The sequence below is a fragment of the Herpailurus yagouaroundi genome, unplaced genomic scaffold (assembly GCF_014898765.1).
Source record: "Herpailurus yagouaroundi ecotype Mexico unplaced genomic scaffold, PumYag 166, whole genome shotgun sequence".
NCBI lineage: Eukaryota > Metazoa > Chordata > Mammalia > Carnivora > Felidae > Herpailurus > Herpailurus yagouaroundi.
In genome coordinates this window covers 29,125,532-29,143,017 of record NW_024412407.1, presented here as the reverse complement: position 1 = coordinate 29,143,017, position 17,486 = coordinate 29,125,532, and the positions used below count along the sequence as shown (strand labels likewise).

General features: G+C 38.0%; 1 protein-coding gene and 1 non-coding gene across 16 annotated transcripts in view; both read left to right on the top strand.

The window, feature by feature from the left end:
* Positions 1–13,816, top strand: part of PLEKHA5 (pleckstrin homology domain containing A5) — a 244,996-nt gene extending 231,180 nt beyond the window's left edge. For all 15 annotated transcript variants that reach the window (XM_040488772.1, XM_040488755.1, XM_040488753.1 and 12 more), the window contains 7 exons: positions 1,094–1,212; positions 4,973–5,182; positions 6,103–6,243; positions 6,873–6,997; positions 9,050–9,195; positions 10,816–10,921; positions 12,950–13,816. In XM_040488772.1, the coding sequence (XP_040344706.1) occupies positions 1,094–1,212; positions 4,973–5,182; positions 6,103–6,243; positions 6,873–6,997; positions 9,050–9,195; positions 10,816–10,910 (836 nt within the window). In that variant the 3' untranslated portion in view covers positions 10,911–10,921; positions 12,950–13,816. The remainder of the gene's footprint in view (positions 1–1,093; positions 1,213–4,972; positions 5,183–6,102; positions 6,244–6,872; positions 6,998–9,049; positions 9,196–10,815; positions 10,922–12,949) is intronic.
* A 3,214-nt stretch (positions 13,817–17,030) lies between these two features.
* LOC121039099 (U2 spliceosomal RNA) lies at positions 17,031–17,219 on the top strand. The gene has a single exon (XR_005794624.1). It is a non-coding gene; the product is annotated as a U2 spliceosomal RNA (small nuclear RNA).
* The last annotated feature ends 267 nt before the right edge of the window (positions 17,220–17,486 follow it).

Genomic DNA, 17,486 nt, shown 5'->3' with positions numbered 1-17,486 from the left:
TCAGTGAATAATAGTGCATATATTCTACTTAAACAAAATTAATGCGATATAACTACGTACATTTTATGTATTAACTTACTTTTAGCTTTTATTGTTGTTGGGTTAATGAGTTTGTGTTGTGTGTTTTGTTTTTTATGGTGTGTGTCCATTTTAGAAATTATTGAAAATGCAAAAAAGTCACAGTGATTACCTATAGTTAACTGTTGTTAACATTGTTAGTGGATTCTCTTGAGACAGTACAGTGTGATTGAAAAGAGACCAAATGGAAATTAAGGGCATTTAGGTAAATCACTTAACCTTTCTGGGCCATTCCTTTCCTGATCTGCAACATGTGAGAGGATTAAGGTCCTTTTCAACCTCTGAAAATACTGCAAATGGAAAGAAGGCTACAGCAAAGAGAAGCCCCAGCCATGCTGCTGATGAGCTGCATGGACTTGAGGAAGTAAATTAATGCAGACACTGCAGTTCATTTACCTTCTTTTCTTTAGAAGATTGTTGTGAAGATGTCTGATCCACTGAGTATTACTGATTTTATAATTAAATTTTTTAATTAAAAAAAAATCTGTAGAACTTTAGACAGAGTAACTAATGGAAGGCTACTACATTTTCCCTGGCTCTTTTTAAACGATAAATCTGCCTTTTGGAGCATCTGGCTGGCTCAGTCGGTAGAGAATATGACTATTGATCTCAGGGTAGTAAGTTTGAGCCCCATGTTGTGTATGGAGGTTAGTTAAAAATAAAATCTTTAAAACAATAAACCAATAAAAATAAATTTGCCTTTTAATTTTGAAAACCTCAGAAATGGAGTATGTCAGGGGCTCCTGGGTGGCTCAGTTGATTGAGCATCCAACTCTTGATTTCACTCAGGTGATGATCCCAGGGTTATGGGATCAAGCCCTGATTGGGCTCTGCTTAAGATTTCCTCTCTCCCACTGCCTCTCTCCCCACCCGCCCCCCACACACACATGTTCTCTTGCTCTATCTCTCTAAAATTAAAAAAAAAATGTTTTTAATTAGAAATTGAGTACCTCAAAAGAAAGCAATGTTGTGTGAAAGATGTTTTGTAGAACTTAACTCGTGTTTTCATTTTTAGGTTCCCATTTTCCTGTTGGAGTAGTTCCTCCAAGGACCAAATCACCAACACCTGAATCTTCAACGATAGCCTCTTATGTAACCTTAAGGAAAACTAAGAAGATGATGGATTCAAGAACGGTATTTAACTAGAAGTTAATCTTTAAAAGGATTCTTAAGGCCTATTTATTGTTTTAATTCCACTGAGGAAATTAGTGTCTAGGGGACAGACCTACTCAATACCTAGTCTAGGTTTGTTTTGATCAGCTTTGACATGGGGTCTTAGTCCACAGTTTGTGGAATCTGTTTTCAGACAGCTGTCTCATGTTACATCTCTTGATACCTCTAAGAATTTCCTTAAAGAGAGTGATAGACATGTCCTATGGTCATCCAAGGTAATGGATTTCCAAGCCAGCCCGAGTTTACAGGGCCTTTCAGCTATGGTAGATTTGGAGTTTGCCAATCCTCTGGTTACTCTGAGAAATGTGAATTGGGATTGGGAAAATAGCTTCTATATTTCACATATTCATCTGAGATCCATTTAATTCAAACTGGCTGTAAACCAGTCTAAGCTTGGTCACATTGAGAAGATTATCAGCATACTTAACTCCTTTTTACCAAGTAGTCTCAAACATTTGGGGTGCAAAAGAACTTTTACTTTTCATCTTTATAAATTCTATACTTATTTGGTATGGGTAATTTGATAATTTTAAACTATAAGAAAAGAATGAAAAGTACTACAAATGATAAGATTTATGGTTATTCTTGAGAGATATTAAACTACAGGTACAAAGTATATGCCTAAAACATCTGACAAATTTATATACAAGAAATATAATATTTTAATGAGTACAAAATTATAAAGACCTAGAAAGATAATTATTGTAGAATCAAAATAAATGAATAGCTATATATTTGCAGTCATGGTTCTATAATACTATTGTTTGTTTAGAGGCATTTTTTTACAGATGGAAAGGGTATTTTCTTTGGAAATTGTAATGCTAAAAAAAAATCAACAGAAAAAGGTTTTAAAAATGTATGTTGAGGGGCACCTGACTGGTTCAATTAGTAGAGCATGCAACTCTTGATGTCAGGGTGGTGAATTTAAGTCCCACACTGGACATAGAGCTTACGTTAAAAAAAAAAAAAAAGTTAAGGGACCGCTGGCTGGCTTAGTTGGTGGAGGGTAGAGGGTGGTGTGACTCTTGATCTTGGGGTTGTGAGTTCAAGCCCCACGTTGGGTGTGGAGATTACGCATAAATAAATAAATAAATAAATAAATAAATAAATGAAAATACTTTTTTAAAAAGTTAACAGTGTATGTTGAGATAAAGAAGAAAGATATTAGTGGACTTATATTCTTTCTTTTTTTTAATATGTAACTATCTTAAATAGTAGAAGAAAGACTTCTATATCACCAAATACAGGAGTGGGGAAGGGAGTATAGAAGACTACAGTTTATTATTGGTACAAAAAAGACCTTTATAAGCAATATCAGTGTCAGAATAAAATACTTGGAATATAACACAAAATTTCCATAATATATGAGGAATGAATATACATAAGTTATTTTTAAGAGTTTCTTTTCTATGGAAAATATGTAACAATAATTCACAAATATTCTTCAACCCCATAATAATTTTTAGAATACTAATAACTAAAACTGTAATGACATATTCTTTTCCAGTTATCATTAGAGAAAAGATCTAAAAATTAACAATATCTGACCTTTAAAAACAGATTTTTACAGGGGCTCCTGAGTGGTTCAGTTTGTTAAACGTCCGACACTGGCTCCATCATGATCTCACAGTTCATGAGTTCGAGCCCTGCATCAGGCTCTATGCTGACAGCTCAGAGCCTGGAGCCTGCTTTGGATTCTGTCTCCCTCTCTCTCTGCCCCTCCCCCACTCATTTTCTGGCTCTCTTGCTCTCTCTCACTCTCTCAAAAAAAATTTTTTTTAATTGCAAATAAATAAATAAAAACAGATTTTTACTATATGACAACTTGAGAAGAAAGTTGCAGTGTGACATTATTATATAAACCTAGAAAAGCCAGGAAGACTGCATGTTTATTGTTACTAAAAATAAAAGGATAGGGGCGCCTGGGTGGCGCAGTCGGTTAAGCGTCCGACTTCAGCCAGGTCATGATCTCATGGTCCGTGAGTTCGAGCCCCGCGTCAGGCTCTGGGCTGATGGCTCAGAGCCTGGAGCCTGTTTCTGATTCTGTGTCTCCCTCTCTCTGCCCCTCCCCCATTCATGCTCTGTTTCTCTCTGTCCCAAAAAATAAATAAACGTTGAAAAAAATTTTAAAAAAATAAAAATAAATTAAAAAAATAAAAGGATAAAATAAGAAACTTTAATAAAATCTGAAATAAAAATAAAAGGAAAGGGATGACTATAGTACCCAATTCCCAATCTATATTTAGAATTTACTTTTTTTAATTTTTTTTTTTTTGGTTTGGTTGGTGTTTTGTTTTTTCTTTCCAAAGCTAATGTGTTTTATTTTACATGTAAATGAAAATCATCGTTACTTCTGCAAATTAAGGCTTTTCAGTTTTCCTCTTTTAGATTTTACTTGAGCTCTTTAAGATACTTATTCTATACAATAGAAAATGGCTCTAGAGCTATCACTCCTGCCCTGCAAGCATTTTCCAGATTGCTCAAGAGAAAAAAGGATCTTAGTGGGTTTGCCTGACATATTGCTTCCTCACGGAAATGCTCATCTCTGCCCTAGGTTTTTTCAAAAGAAAGCAACTTCACCAATATCTCAGTCAGTTCCCACCAACCCAGACCAGAGGGCACAAAGAAACCTATGGATTCTATGCCATAGATTCTAGAATATGTTCAGTCTTCAAATTTTCTGTTACATAAAATAAGCTAAAATTTGCTTGTGACTAATATTGAAGTTCTTATTTGGCATTTTATACCGATATTGTTTTACGTCTTTAATAAGAAAGTGAGATTAAGAATTGGTTGTTTAATTTTTAAATCCTTATTGATCAAAAACTGAGGATGTTTTCTCTGCGAAGTCTTTTCACAGTAAATGTTTGACTTAAAACATATTTTGGAGCACCTGGGTGGCTTAATTGGTTAAACGTCTGACTTCAGCTCAGGTCATGATCTCGTGGTTTGTGAGTTCGCCCCACATTGGGCTCATGCTGTTAGCACAGAGCCTGCTTCAGATTCTCTGTCTCCCTCTCTCTCTGCATCTTCCCTGCTGGTTCTCTCTCTCTCTCTCTCTCTCTCTCTCTCTCCCCCTAAACAAGTAAATAAACTTTTTTAACAAATTAAATTTTCATTAAAATATATCTTCGGGCACCTGGCTGCCTAGTCAGTAGAGCATGCAACTTTTGATCTTGGAGTTATGAGTTTGAGCCCCACATTGGTATAGAGATTACTGAAAACTAAACCTTAGGAAAAAAAAATTAAAAAGGAGGGGGGCACCTTTGTGGCTTAGTCAGTTAAGCCTCTGACTCTTGATTTCAGCTCAGGTGATGATCTCATGGTTCCTGAGATGTAGCCCCACATTGGGCTCCTCACTGTCAGCCTGTCAGCGGAGAGCTGCTTGGGATTCTCTCTCTCTCTGCCTCTGCCTCTCCCCTGCTCCTGCTCTCTCAACATAAATAAAATGTTTAAAATAAAGTCTTATATTTAGATACTGTGCCCCCTGTGTTCTCCTAGTTTGAGTTTTATACAATTTCCTGTTTCATTGACTGTGCATCACCAATCATCAGTGAAGGAAAAAACAGTTTGCCTTTCTGGTGTTAACTAAATTAACACTCAAAGCTCCACTTGTGATTTTGAGAACAAAATAAATCCTTTCAGAACATTTTTTATCCCAACATACTTTTCAGAAGTTATTCTGTATTGATATATTCATATGTCTATTTCTAATTTAAAGGAAAGACCAAGAAGTGCAGTGGAACAGCTCTGTTTGGCTGAAAGTACTCGACCTAGGATGACTGTGGAAGAGCAGATGGAAAGAATAAGGAGACATCAACAAGCGTGCCTGAGGGAAAAGAAAAAAGGATTAAATGTTATTGGTTCTTTAGACCAGTCACCCTTACAAAGTCCCTCAGGCTTAAGGGATAATCCGTTCAGGATTACCCAGGTACATCAATTTGCTTTTAACCATTCTTGTGTGTAAATGTAGTATCACTTGAGTCAGGATCTGGAGTTACATGATTGATGGGTTTTCAAATGTCTGCAGTGTGGATAGTTATTTGATTTTACCTAATGTCCATAATAATAAGCTAAGATAGCTCAGTAAAGTGGAAATAGCCCTGGGTTCAGAAAACCAGAGCCATCTTACTTGTTGGACATACTTGTACCAGTTGTGGCCTTACTCTTCTCTGCTGTAAATCAGATGACACAGCCCTACCCTGTCTACTTCACAGAGATACTAAGGTAAAAGTGCTTTCAGCGAATGTAAAATGCCACGCAAGTTAACGAGATATTCCCCAATTCCCCCTCCAATAAAATGTGTATTACTCTGTGTCCTAATTTAACATGACCTAAATTGTAGCAGGACAGAGCTTCTCAGTAAAAGCGTAAGTCTACTATTCCTTACATCCCAACTCCTGCCTTGCAAAGAGACACCATTCCATTTCTTATTGTTTGTTTGTTACCCCGATTCATAAATACAGAGATAGCAGACGAGCAAACCTTTTCAGTAGCTTCTGTCTGGCCTGTCCCTGTTAGTAGACAGGCCAGAAACCAGCTGAAAGGGTTTCCCTGTCTTCCTAGAAATCCCCTTTCCATCTAATCAGGAGCATCCAGGCACTGCTACTAAAGATTCAGCAGATTAATCGCTGAAATTGCACATTCTTCAAATTACAAAATGGGTAATTAAAAGAGAAAAAAAATGCATGGAATACTGATATATATATATTTTTCTTCCTATTGGTTTTCATAAGAGAACCTCCTTGTACGTGAAGATCAACCTTTTTTTTTTTTTTTTTTTTTCAAAATAACAGATGCTATCTAAAAACTGTACATAGTATGAATCTATGCTATATGTCTTTCGGACAGACTCGAAAAAGGGATGATAACATTAAGGAACTGGATACTGTCATTAGAGAAAATGATGTGAAGCCAAACCATGAAACTCCTGCAGCAGAAATTGTTCAACTAAAAGAAAGTGGACCTCAAAATACAGATTTCAGCAAAGAGGTAAAGAGATTACTTTTGAACAGATATTCCAAAGGGGTAGATTTTTGAAGATTAGATCAAGTGGTAAGGTTGAAAATAGTTATGTTTCATTTCATCACAGAGACCCTACGTCTAAGTGAAATAGGTTTTGTTAATTTGAGTGATGTATTCAGCACATCAAAAAATGGGTTAATTGAAAAGTTAAAACATAAGTAAGGCTAGAATAAATTATTGTTAACCCCAGTTAAAGAATCTTATGTCCCAAAACACCTAGCTGTTAGCAACGTGCATCAGCCCTTTAGGCAAGTAACTTTTTGCTTCCAGTAGTAAAGGATGTTAATATTTTTAGAGGTACGTAGGTGGCTCAGTCAGTTAAGTGTCCGACTCTTTGTTCTTGAGTTCAGACACCTGTCAGCCTCTGCGCTTCTTAGGGCAGAGCCTGCTTGTGATTCTCTCTCTCCTTCTCTCTCTACCCCTCCTCTGCTGGCGCTCTCTGTCTCTTCTCAAAATCAATAAATAAAACATAAAAAAAAAGAATGGTAATATTGTTAATATACTTGAATCTGAATATGTATTTCAGTAACTATTTGACAGGGTCTAATTTTTTAATACACATTTATTTTTGAATCATTTTTCTTCTTATTCTATAGTTGAAAAGCACTGAGGACATTTTTTCCACAACACTTTTTAAACCTGAACCAAATGGAGTGAATTCTGAGGAAGTGATGGATAAAGAGAGAAACAAAGAGAAAATGTCTGAGGATGTTTCATTCAGGTAATAAGTAATAGGGAAAACAACAAAGGAATCATTCCCCAAATACTATAACTACTTAAGAATGGTGAACTTCAGAGGTGACTGGGTGGCTCAGTCAACTGGGCGTTGACTCAGGTCATGATCTCGCGGTCCCTGAGTTCGAGCCCCGCGTCAGGCTAACAGCTCAGAGCCTAGAGCCTGCTTTGGATTCTGTGTCTCCAGCTCTCTCTGCCCCTCCCCTGCTTGCGCTCCCTCCCTCCCTTCCTCCCTCCCTTTCTCTTTCTCTCTCTCTCTCAAAAATAAACAATCATACATTAGAAGAAAGCATGGTGAATTTCAGAGTCAAAAAGTCTTGGATTCCTGTCCCAGCTTAGCTACTTAAGAGCTGTAGGATCTTAAACAATTTACATAAACTTCCTAAACTGCAGGTTCCTTACTTGTAAAAATGAGGATGATAATAGTATCTATCTCACAAATGTGTTGCAATGATTAAATAAGAAAATACAAGTATAGCACTTATCACTATGCTTCTCACCCAGGAATTCAATAAATACCTTTTTAAAAATGCCAAGAGATGTATAAGGTCTATCAAAGTGAGCCACTTCAGTATTGCCTGCATAATGATAGACATTGATCAGATATCGAAGTTATCTGATGTGTTCCAAAAATTATAGTGATTTGCTATTTATTGTTTAGCTGCATTTCTTAACTAGCCTTCTTATGTGTATACCCTCAATCTTACCCTCAGTTAAAAATCTATGAGTTTATAATGATACAACAACAAAAAAATCATTTGTTGGCCACTCTGGACGATGCTAAGGAGTTGACTTCTTATTCCAAAGTCTGGTGCATAAAGGCAAAGAATCAAGTATTTTTCTTGCCTTTCCCAAACAAATTGCAACCAAAAAGTTTTTGAGGAAATATTTTTCTTTTTAGAAGAATTTTATTCAATAAGGAATGAGAGACTTACACTATCACTGCTTTGCTAGCCTTAAAGAAATAAGGGATTTAGGCAATACTCCTCAATGGCTGGAAAAGCTGTTAGCTGAAAATCTGACAGGGAACTTTATAGTGAGTGGATCAAGCTGATAACCCTTGAACTCACTGATCATTTTCAACATAAAGAATAGAACCTGTTGATGCAATAGGGCACAAACCCCACCTAATGATCTACTGTTTGCCCCTTTCCCCAAAAAACCTAAATCTGATCAAGCTTCAAAATGCTATCAGTTTATAAAAAATAAGAGGAGGGGCGCCTGGGTGGCTCAGTCAGTTAAGCGTCTGACTTCAGCTCAGATCATGATCTCACGGTTTGTGGGTTCAAGCCCCACGTCAGCTCTGTGCTGACAGCTCGGAGCCTGGAACCTGCTTTGGATTCTGGGTCTCTGTCTCTTTCTTTGCCTCTCCCTCACTCATGCTGTCTCTATCTCTCATAAATAAATAAACTTAAAAAAATTTTTTAATAAAAAATAAGAGGAATAAAATCAAAATACAGAATGTGATAAACTATGTAGGATGGAGAAAGCAGGTTCTTTCACAGATAAGTGGCAAAGAATAAAAAGGATGTGTGTTGTGGGGTATTTTAAAATTTAAGAGACTTGTCAGGCAAATACAAATGTGGACTTTGGATCTTCTTGAAACATAACTCTAAAATTGCTATAATGAGGCTATCAAGGAAATTTGAGCACTGACTAGATATTTGATGACATTTAGGTATTATAAATACAAACTGAAGTGTTTACAGACTGAATGATTTGTCTGGAATCTATTTTAAAATAATTTGGGGAGTAGGAAACTGGCAGTGTATATGAAACAAAATTGGTAAAACATGGATCATTATTGAAGCTGAGGGTATAAGTTTCATATATTATTTGCTCTGATTTTTTTATGATTAAAATTTCTATAAGGGGGGAAAAGAAAAGAGATTAATTACAAGCAAAATGTCAGCAGTTACTAAATATGGAGATGGTGACATCCTTTGTGTATGGTTAAAATTTTACATTACAGTAAATTGGATGGAAAAAATGTATTGCATTCTGTAATAACAAATTTTAAAATATCTGTTTTCATTAGCCCTCAGGATGAGACACAGATCCCAAATCATAAAGCAGAAAGCCACCCTGAAGAAAATATAAAGGACGATATTCATGAGCAGGAAGAAACTATTGCTTCTTGTGAACAAACTCCTGAGGCTTCTAGAGGAAATCAAACGATGGCAGGTAGATATTCCACATTTCATACTTTTCTCACTGGTGCTTCCTCTGAATTTCTCAACGCATACCTTTGCTTCCCCACATGCACCTTCAGGAAGGATGTCACTGGAAAGGAAGGAAAGGGGACACGTGCCTACCCAGCTAGATCCACAGGGTCTGTCCTGGCTTGGGAATCTGTTGCTTCTCTCTCTCTCTCTCCCTCCCATCTCAACCTTAACACATATACCACAAATTTTTTCTACTAAGATCTTTCAGTACATGGAAAATGTACCTGCTTCTCTGAGGCTGGACTCTCAGAGTAGTCACAAACCTACCACTTCGGGAACTGTGTAAGATTTAATATCTAAACTAGTAGCATGACCTTGTTTACTCTAGCCCCTGCTAGAATCCACACTTGGACGTTTCCTTGAGAGAAAATCGTGATCCATAGTACGTCACAAAATAAAAATTTCTATTTTTTTTTTTTTAGAATCTTCACAGATTTTTCTCTTTTTTTCTTTATGATGTTTGGCAAGGGGTGGGGAGAGGCATCATACCACTGGTGCATATTATCAGCCTTACTTCTCATAGTCCATAAGCAAAAAATCCATTCTTTATTTTTTAATGTTTATTTCTTTATGTTGAGAGAGAGAGAGGGAGACAGAGAATCCCAAGCAGGCTCCAGGCTGTCAGCACAGAGCCCCTGACTGGGCTTAAACTCCTGAACCCGTGAGATCATGACCTGAGCCAAAATCAAGAATTGGATAACTGACTGAACCACCCAGGCACCCCTGGAAAAAACTATTCTTAATCCTGCCTTCCTTCACCTTTCTCCCCATCATTTTGCAGACAAGCAAATACAATGAAATCCAATTATTTGGTACTGTTCTTCTTAGGAGGAGCATTGGATTCTAGCAGAGTATTTTCTGTATCTTACATGCATGTAACATGCAAATTTATATTATGAGTCGTGTTTCCCTGTAGCCAACATTAAGCATTGTCTTTTGCCTCTGTCGCTTATAAGGCAGTTTTTTGTCACTGACCACTTCCTGTTACTGTTTTGGCACGTCTGCGTAAAGTGTGTGGGTGCATTAAAATCACAACATTTAAACTGTTCATACTATTTAGCTGCATGAAACTAGAAAGTCTGTTAAAGTGAGACCCAGCAGTGCCTGGCTGGCTCAGTCAGTAGAGCATGCAACTCTTGATCTCAGGATTATGAGTTCAAGCCCCATGTTGGGCACAGAGCTTACTAGATAGATAGATAGATAGATAGATAGATAGATAGATAGATAGATAAACAGACCCAACAAGAGGGCTTCCTTGACAGACACCTAAAAATTAACCTCAAAGCCAAAAAAAAAAAAAAGACAAGACATTTTTTTTCCAATTTGGTTGATGTATAATTGACACATAACATTGTATATGATGTTTAAGGTATATAAGGAAGAAGAATTTTAACAGTCTTCAAGAGACATTTCATGCTAAATAATCAATCGCCAATTTAGAAAACAACAGAAACCAAGTACAACTATTAATTCCTTCCTGAAACATGTTCCTATTTTATGGGATCACAACATCAGGATTTCCTTCTCCAAGTGTATCCTAAACATGTGTACCTTCTTGCATTCTCTTGGTCTGTTTTAGTGAAAAGTCTGTCCCCATCTCCTGAGTCCTCGGCATCTCCGGTTCCAGCCGCCCAGCCGCAGCTCACAGAAGGATCCCATTTCATGTGTGTGTAGTCTCAGAAAAAGTACGTCTGTTCCCTTTGCGTCCGTGCTTTAACTTCAGAGTTTTTAACTTGAGTTGTATTCATTTGTTGCTTTAGTGAACAAAAACTGAGATTAATTCTGGGCCGTGCACTAGAGATTGTTGGCAGAGCAAGGAGGCCATGTATTTGAGCCACAGGCACTAACTCAGATCTCCATCAGCCCTTCCAGTGATTTGCTGTGTGACAACATTTTCTCTGTCTCTTATTTCATCGTCCATAAAAACAGCAAAACGGGAAAGGTATAGCCCGTGCCAAGACAGGCCGCACGGGGTTTTGCAGCTGTGCCCCCACTTAGCATTCCTTTCCGTAGTCGGACCTGAGAATTCTGTTGAAGCAGTTACATGTTGATCAAGTAATGTTTTTTTACAGTTTGTGCAACCCACCTACCGCATCGGGAGTTTATTATTTTAAAAGGACAAAGAAGTGTTTGTGGTACAGCCAACTACAAGGAATATTACAGTCCTTAAGATCTATCAGAAACTATTTCTAAATAATTAATTTTGTTTAAGTAAGAGAGGTAGCTACTAAAAAAGCTGTGGGTGGATGCAGGGGGAAGGACAGAACCCGACTGAACATTGTGCCATAGACCACAGTTTGGGAACTGACAATAATTTCCTAAGGTCTTACTGTTAACACTTTTATAAACAGTTGCTAAATTTAGTTGCCTTTTGTACTTGTAAATACATACCTTTTTTTTTTTTTACTTTTCAGAAAAGCTTTGAGATGTGAAGCTATTTATGCCTTTTTCCTTTTTTTTTCTTCAGTGTCTATCAGATCTAGTAATGTGTGCATGAGGATTACCAGCACATTTCTGTTAAACAAGTATAAGCAGCAGAAACACATAGAGACATTATAAGCATTGTTGCTAACATATGCTTTGACTTACAGATTCTCAAATTAGTACAAACACTGACTAAGTTCATCCAGTAGTGCTTATTTTCTAGAATCCACTTCCATTCATACCTTTTGTAGCAACTGTAATCTGTGTCCTTTTTTTCATCCAGATGGACTTGTGTCTAACTGTCTTGGCATATTTATAACCTCTGTTTGAGATTATGTCTACCTAGAGCCTAGAAGAGGCCTTTGTTTGTTGTCAGTTGGCATTTATGCAGGATTGACATCCTTTCTGGAGTGACAAACCACCTGTTTGTTACAGTCTTACCTGTGTCTTGCCTCTGTCATTCATGCATTTAAACTTTTAACTTAATAGGTTCTGAAGTGACAGTTGCAACTAGTGACAAGAATACCACCAGGATAGGAATAGCAGCATGCTTGTGTGATTCCTTCTGTGCGAAGAGCTGATAGATGGCCTCTGTCCATCTTCGTGGAGGAATGTAAATTAAAGTCCACTCTCATTATCTTTGGTTCAATAAACAGGTTACAATTCTCTGTACACAGACCAATGATATGAAAGAATGTTGTCTGACAATAAAGAATATGTACAGTTAAAACTCAAGTACATTTCCGGGTTCCTTAAGTTGTTATTATTGGATTTTGTTTTGTTTTACTTTCCCTCTAAGAGCCAGTGGCATTATAGGCTGGAATGGGGTCCAGTTATTGCCGGGTATTTCCTTGTCTTCTGGCGTACGGCCAGAACGACAAGTAGCACTCAGACTTGTATTTTTTTATGTCTTCTCGTTGAGTGTATGTCATGTTGCTGACCTAGTAGTTTTGGCAGGACTTTGGGAAGGTTTACAAATGACACTGCTGTGCAGGCAGCTTAATATATTGTTAGATATTTTAGCAAAGTTATGTAGATCTTTGCTTATTTTGTTGATCTTTTTGATTCAGCCATAAATTTGGGTACTCTTTTTTAAAATTCTGAAATGGCCTGGTAAATTAAACCTACGAAATGACAAGAAACGTCCTTCTGTTGTATTATATTTTAGGATTTTCATGGCCATGCCTGTCAGCTCTGCCGTTGTAGAACATTGCCCTCAGTTACTTTAGGAAATGGTCACTCATTAACTTGCAGGTGTCAAAGTAATTTTCCCTGTCTTTATTTTTCAGCTATCCTGACTTCTGTCAAAACCATTGAAAGCTAAGGACGTGGACCTTCAGCAATGTGAGAAGATATTGTACAGTATACTTTAAATCTATGAAATTCATAGTTCTGATGCTTTTGGCCACAGAGCATCATTTTATCACTTCTGGAAAATGTTTATTCCAAACAGCTTTAATGGCTCATATGTACACTCCGTAATCCTAAGGTTGTTGTTCTGACACCAGCTTGCTGCTATGATTTCAGAGCACATAAGTAAAGGTGCTTTTTTAATGTGCGGTCTACAGCCAGAGCTCACTCAGTTGCTGATTTCCAGATTTTGATGTTTCTAAAATTTAGGTGGATTTATATTTCTTTTTGCTTTTCAGTACATAAATTTAGTTATTATTTCAAATGAAGCTTGTTTTCCTTTTTTTTTTTTTTCCTTCCCATTTTTGGCTACTGCAATGCTTTGTTTCACACTTGATTTGTAAAAATTTTATATATATATTTAAAATGTGCCATTTTATTACTGCTAAGTGAAGAATGTCCTGTTTTCTGCTACTATTATTTCTCAGATTGCAGCGTCAGCAGTTACTGCCACACTCTTGTCAGCTTAAACACAAATGTTACCGCTTCCTGTTTCTTAAAGGTACAATTTAAAATGTAGGTATTTTGAAGTACTGGGCTTATACTTCATTGGGATAGATGTGTACAGCAATAAGCAGGTTTTCCAATCCAGTACTTAGTTTGTGTACAAATGTAATTATGTTCATTGTGTATATATTATACAATGAGCACATGTAAGTATTAAAGGCTACTTACTATTGTTTAAATGCAAATGTTCATATCTCATTTCTTTTTTATCATGTTAAATAAATGTTGATGTTCTTAAATCACTCGTGTTAGAATTTTTTGCTCTCTCCCATCTAAAACGGGTACGCCTAGGGGCGCCTGGGTGGCTCAGTCAGTTAAGCATCTGACTACAGCTCGGGTCAGGATCTCATGGTTCATGAGTTCAAGCCCCACGTCAGGCTCCAAGCCGTGGAGCCTGCTTTGGATTCTGTGTCTCCCTCTCTCTCTCTGCTCCTCTCCTGCTTTCTCTCTCTCTCTCTCTCTCTCTCTCTCTCTCTCTCTCTCAGAAAATGGATAAAACATTAAAAATAAAATAAAATAGGTATGCCTGGGTGGCTCAGTCGGTTAAGCATCCAACTTAGGCTCAGGTCATGATCTCATGGTTCATGAATTCGAGCCCCACATTGGGCTCTGTGCTGCCTTCTCAGAGCCTGGAGCCTGCTTCTGGGTCTCCCTCTCTCTCTGCCCCTCCCCCACTCGCACTCCATGTGTCGGTCTGTCTCAAAAATAAGCATTCAAAAAACTAAAAAAATAAAATGAGAAGACTTTGGGGCACCTGGTTAGCTCTGTCAGTGGAGCATGCAACTCGTAATTTCCGGGCTGTGAGTTCAAGCCCCACTTTGAGTGTAGAGATTACTTGAGAAAAACAAAATCTTTCAAAAAAATAAAAAATAAATAAAATGGAAAGTCTGAGACTCAAGGGACTTCTCTATGAAATAATAGACTGTTAATCGTATTATTGTAGATCACATCATAAAAAGGCCTCTTCTGCCATCCAGTCTGGCTCTCCCATGTGAGAGTTTGAGGACCTTGAGGCTCCGAGAGATACATTGACTTGGCCACAGTCACATTATATGTAATGACAGAGTTTGGACCAGAATATACTTTTCTTTCTTCACTTTTCCTCTGAGGCCATTAGCTCAGCACCGGCAGGCAGGTTTTGTTTCCTGAAGTCTTCACACTTCTTTCTGTTTGTTTCTGTGTTGTGGAAACTAGCTCCAAGCGTTGACACTCTCTGCTCAGTGCATTGGGCCTGGAGAGGCCTGTGTGGAGCGGAGTGTTATTCCTCTGACATGGGGAACTAGAAACTGTTTCATCATCAGGAGTAGGACCCTCAGAGATCATTTTCCCTTACAATACATTCTTTGCAGATGTTCACGCTCTTCAGAATCAATTACATTTTCTTCCCTCTATAACCTTTTGTTCATGCTATATATTGTTCCCAGAGTACAAGGAAATTTGATGCTTTTGGATTCCTATATGAAATGGCTGAAACTAAATTGGCACCGGTCAGTCTTTCTTTTTTTCTTTTTTCTCCATGCTATGGTAAAGAGGATTTAAATTTAATTCAAAATGCAGATGTACAAAAATTCATCTGCTCCAAACAGAAACACACAAAATGAAATGCAAATAGATACAGTCTGTATTGTAGGAGGTGAATGAGAAGAGAGGTTAAGATGGAAGGAGAGGGCTCAGCTCTCTGTATCCACGTAAACATGTTTACACATACCACCTTTATCTAAAGACATCATGCCAGCCAAAGTCTTCCAAAGGAAATAGGCAAAAGATTATTCTTTCTTTCCAAGCATGAGATGATTATGGTTCCAGATCTTTTGTCAGTGGGTTGAGTTACTGTTATTCTTGGGTTTTCCCTTCAGGTTTTCTTGGTGAGGCTTTTTAGGTTTGATTGATGTGTGTATGTGGTGTGTGTCACTTGGCTTTATTAAACACAACATTTTCTGAGCTGTTTCAAGAAGGAAGAACGTCCCATACTTGAATACCTGCAAGCCAAAGGAGTTTAGAAAAAGCAGTACAGAGTACTTGTAACTTTTGTCAACCTTTCAGAAAGCCAGATGAAAATCAGGTGCTTAAAAACTGTAGGTCAGCAAGGGTACCTGTAACAGGAGATAGCAAAAGGGACTCTTCTCCAAAAATATGGACTAGATCAATACTTTCTATCTCACCTAAAGCTTACCTTCCTCAACTCCATCTTACTGGAGAGGTGTGCAGAGAGCCCAGGGAGTACAGAGACTCATAGTAAGGAGGGCAGACAAGCCGGAAAGAACCTTACTCCAAATGGGGGTTCATCAACGGCACCACCCTTCCAGCATGGAAGCAAGCTCCAAAGCTTAGTGTGTGCCTTATTGGGTCGGTTAAGCATCACATCCAAGTCCCCCACATGCACCTGCTCCCAATTTATAGAAGGTTGATAGCCATACTTCCATGGTGGTCAGAAATTAAACATAACCATAAATAAGCAATCTACAAACTTATTTGCATGTCCACAAGAGTGTTTTTAAAAATTATGTTTCCCTTTGCACATTTTAAAATTGACATCTATAGTTTTTCAAAAGTTGAAGTTGAAAAGATCAATTTTTAGCAAACTGTAAATTTGGCTTTGTAAAATAAAATTATTAAATCAGTTTTTTAAATGTGTCCAACAGAATCTAAATACTGTCTTGATAGTTTCATTTATTTTTTAAATTTTATTTTAGAGAATAAGTGTGAGCAGGGGAGAGGGGTAGACTCTGGAGAGAGAGAATCTCAAGCAGGCTCCACACTCACCACAGAGCCCAACACGGGGCTTGATCCCACAACCCTGGGATCATGACCTGAGCCAAAATCAGAAGCCAGATGCTCAACCAACTGAGCCACCCAGGCACCCTTCATCATCTTTTTCTTTTTTTTTTTTTTAACATTTATTCATTTTTGAGAGACAGAGCATGAGTGGGGGAGGGGCAGAGAGAGGATGACACAGAATCTGAAGCAAGCTCCAGCCTCTGAGCTGTCAGCACAGAGCCCTACCTTGGGCTCAAATTCAAGAACCGTGAGATCATGACCTGAGCCGAAGTCAGGTGCTTAACTGACTGAGCCACCCAGGCACCCCTCATCCATCTTTTTTTTAATTTTTTAATGTTTATTTATTTTTGAGAGACAGAGCGTGAGCAGGGGAGGAGCAGAGAAAGAGGGAAACACAGAATCTGAAGCAGGCTCCAGGCTCTGAGCTGTCAGCACAGAGCCTGACACGGGGCTCAAACTCATGAACTGCGAGATCATGACCTGAGCCAAAGTCGGGTGCTTAACTGACTGAGCCACTCAGGCACCCCTCTCATTATCCATTTTTAAGAGATGCAAACCAAGGGGGCACCTGGGGCTCAATCGGTAGAGCATGACTCTTGATCTCGGGGTTGTGAATTTGAGTCCCACCTTGGGCATAGAGCTTACTTTAAAAAAAAAAAAAAAAAAAAAAGATTAATCATTTCTTGGCCTTTTGGCTAATATCAAGCATAGTATCTGTTCGTATCAGTTTGATATCTGAGACGTCATCTATCCGAGGACAATCTACTAAGTGGATCTGGAGCAGGGGGATGGAATAGGAGCTTGCTCCGTCCTCTCCGGGCATCGACCTGGTATCACAGTACCTCTAGGAATGGTGCACTCCCTCGGGGAGCTTAAAAAAAAACATTCAATAATTAACTACATTAAATAGAATTTTTTATTAAAAATTAGCTAATTAAAAATGTATTAAAGTTTTTAAAAAAATTTTTTTAATGTTTATTCATTTTTGAGAGACAGCGGGGGAAAGGCAGAGAGAGAGGGAGACACAGAATCTGAAGCAGGCTCCACGTTCTGAGCTGTCACCACAGAGCCCTACGTGGGGCTCAAACTCCCCAACCATGAGATCATAACCTGAGCTGAAGTCAGACCCTC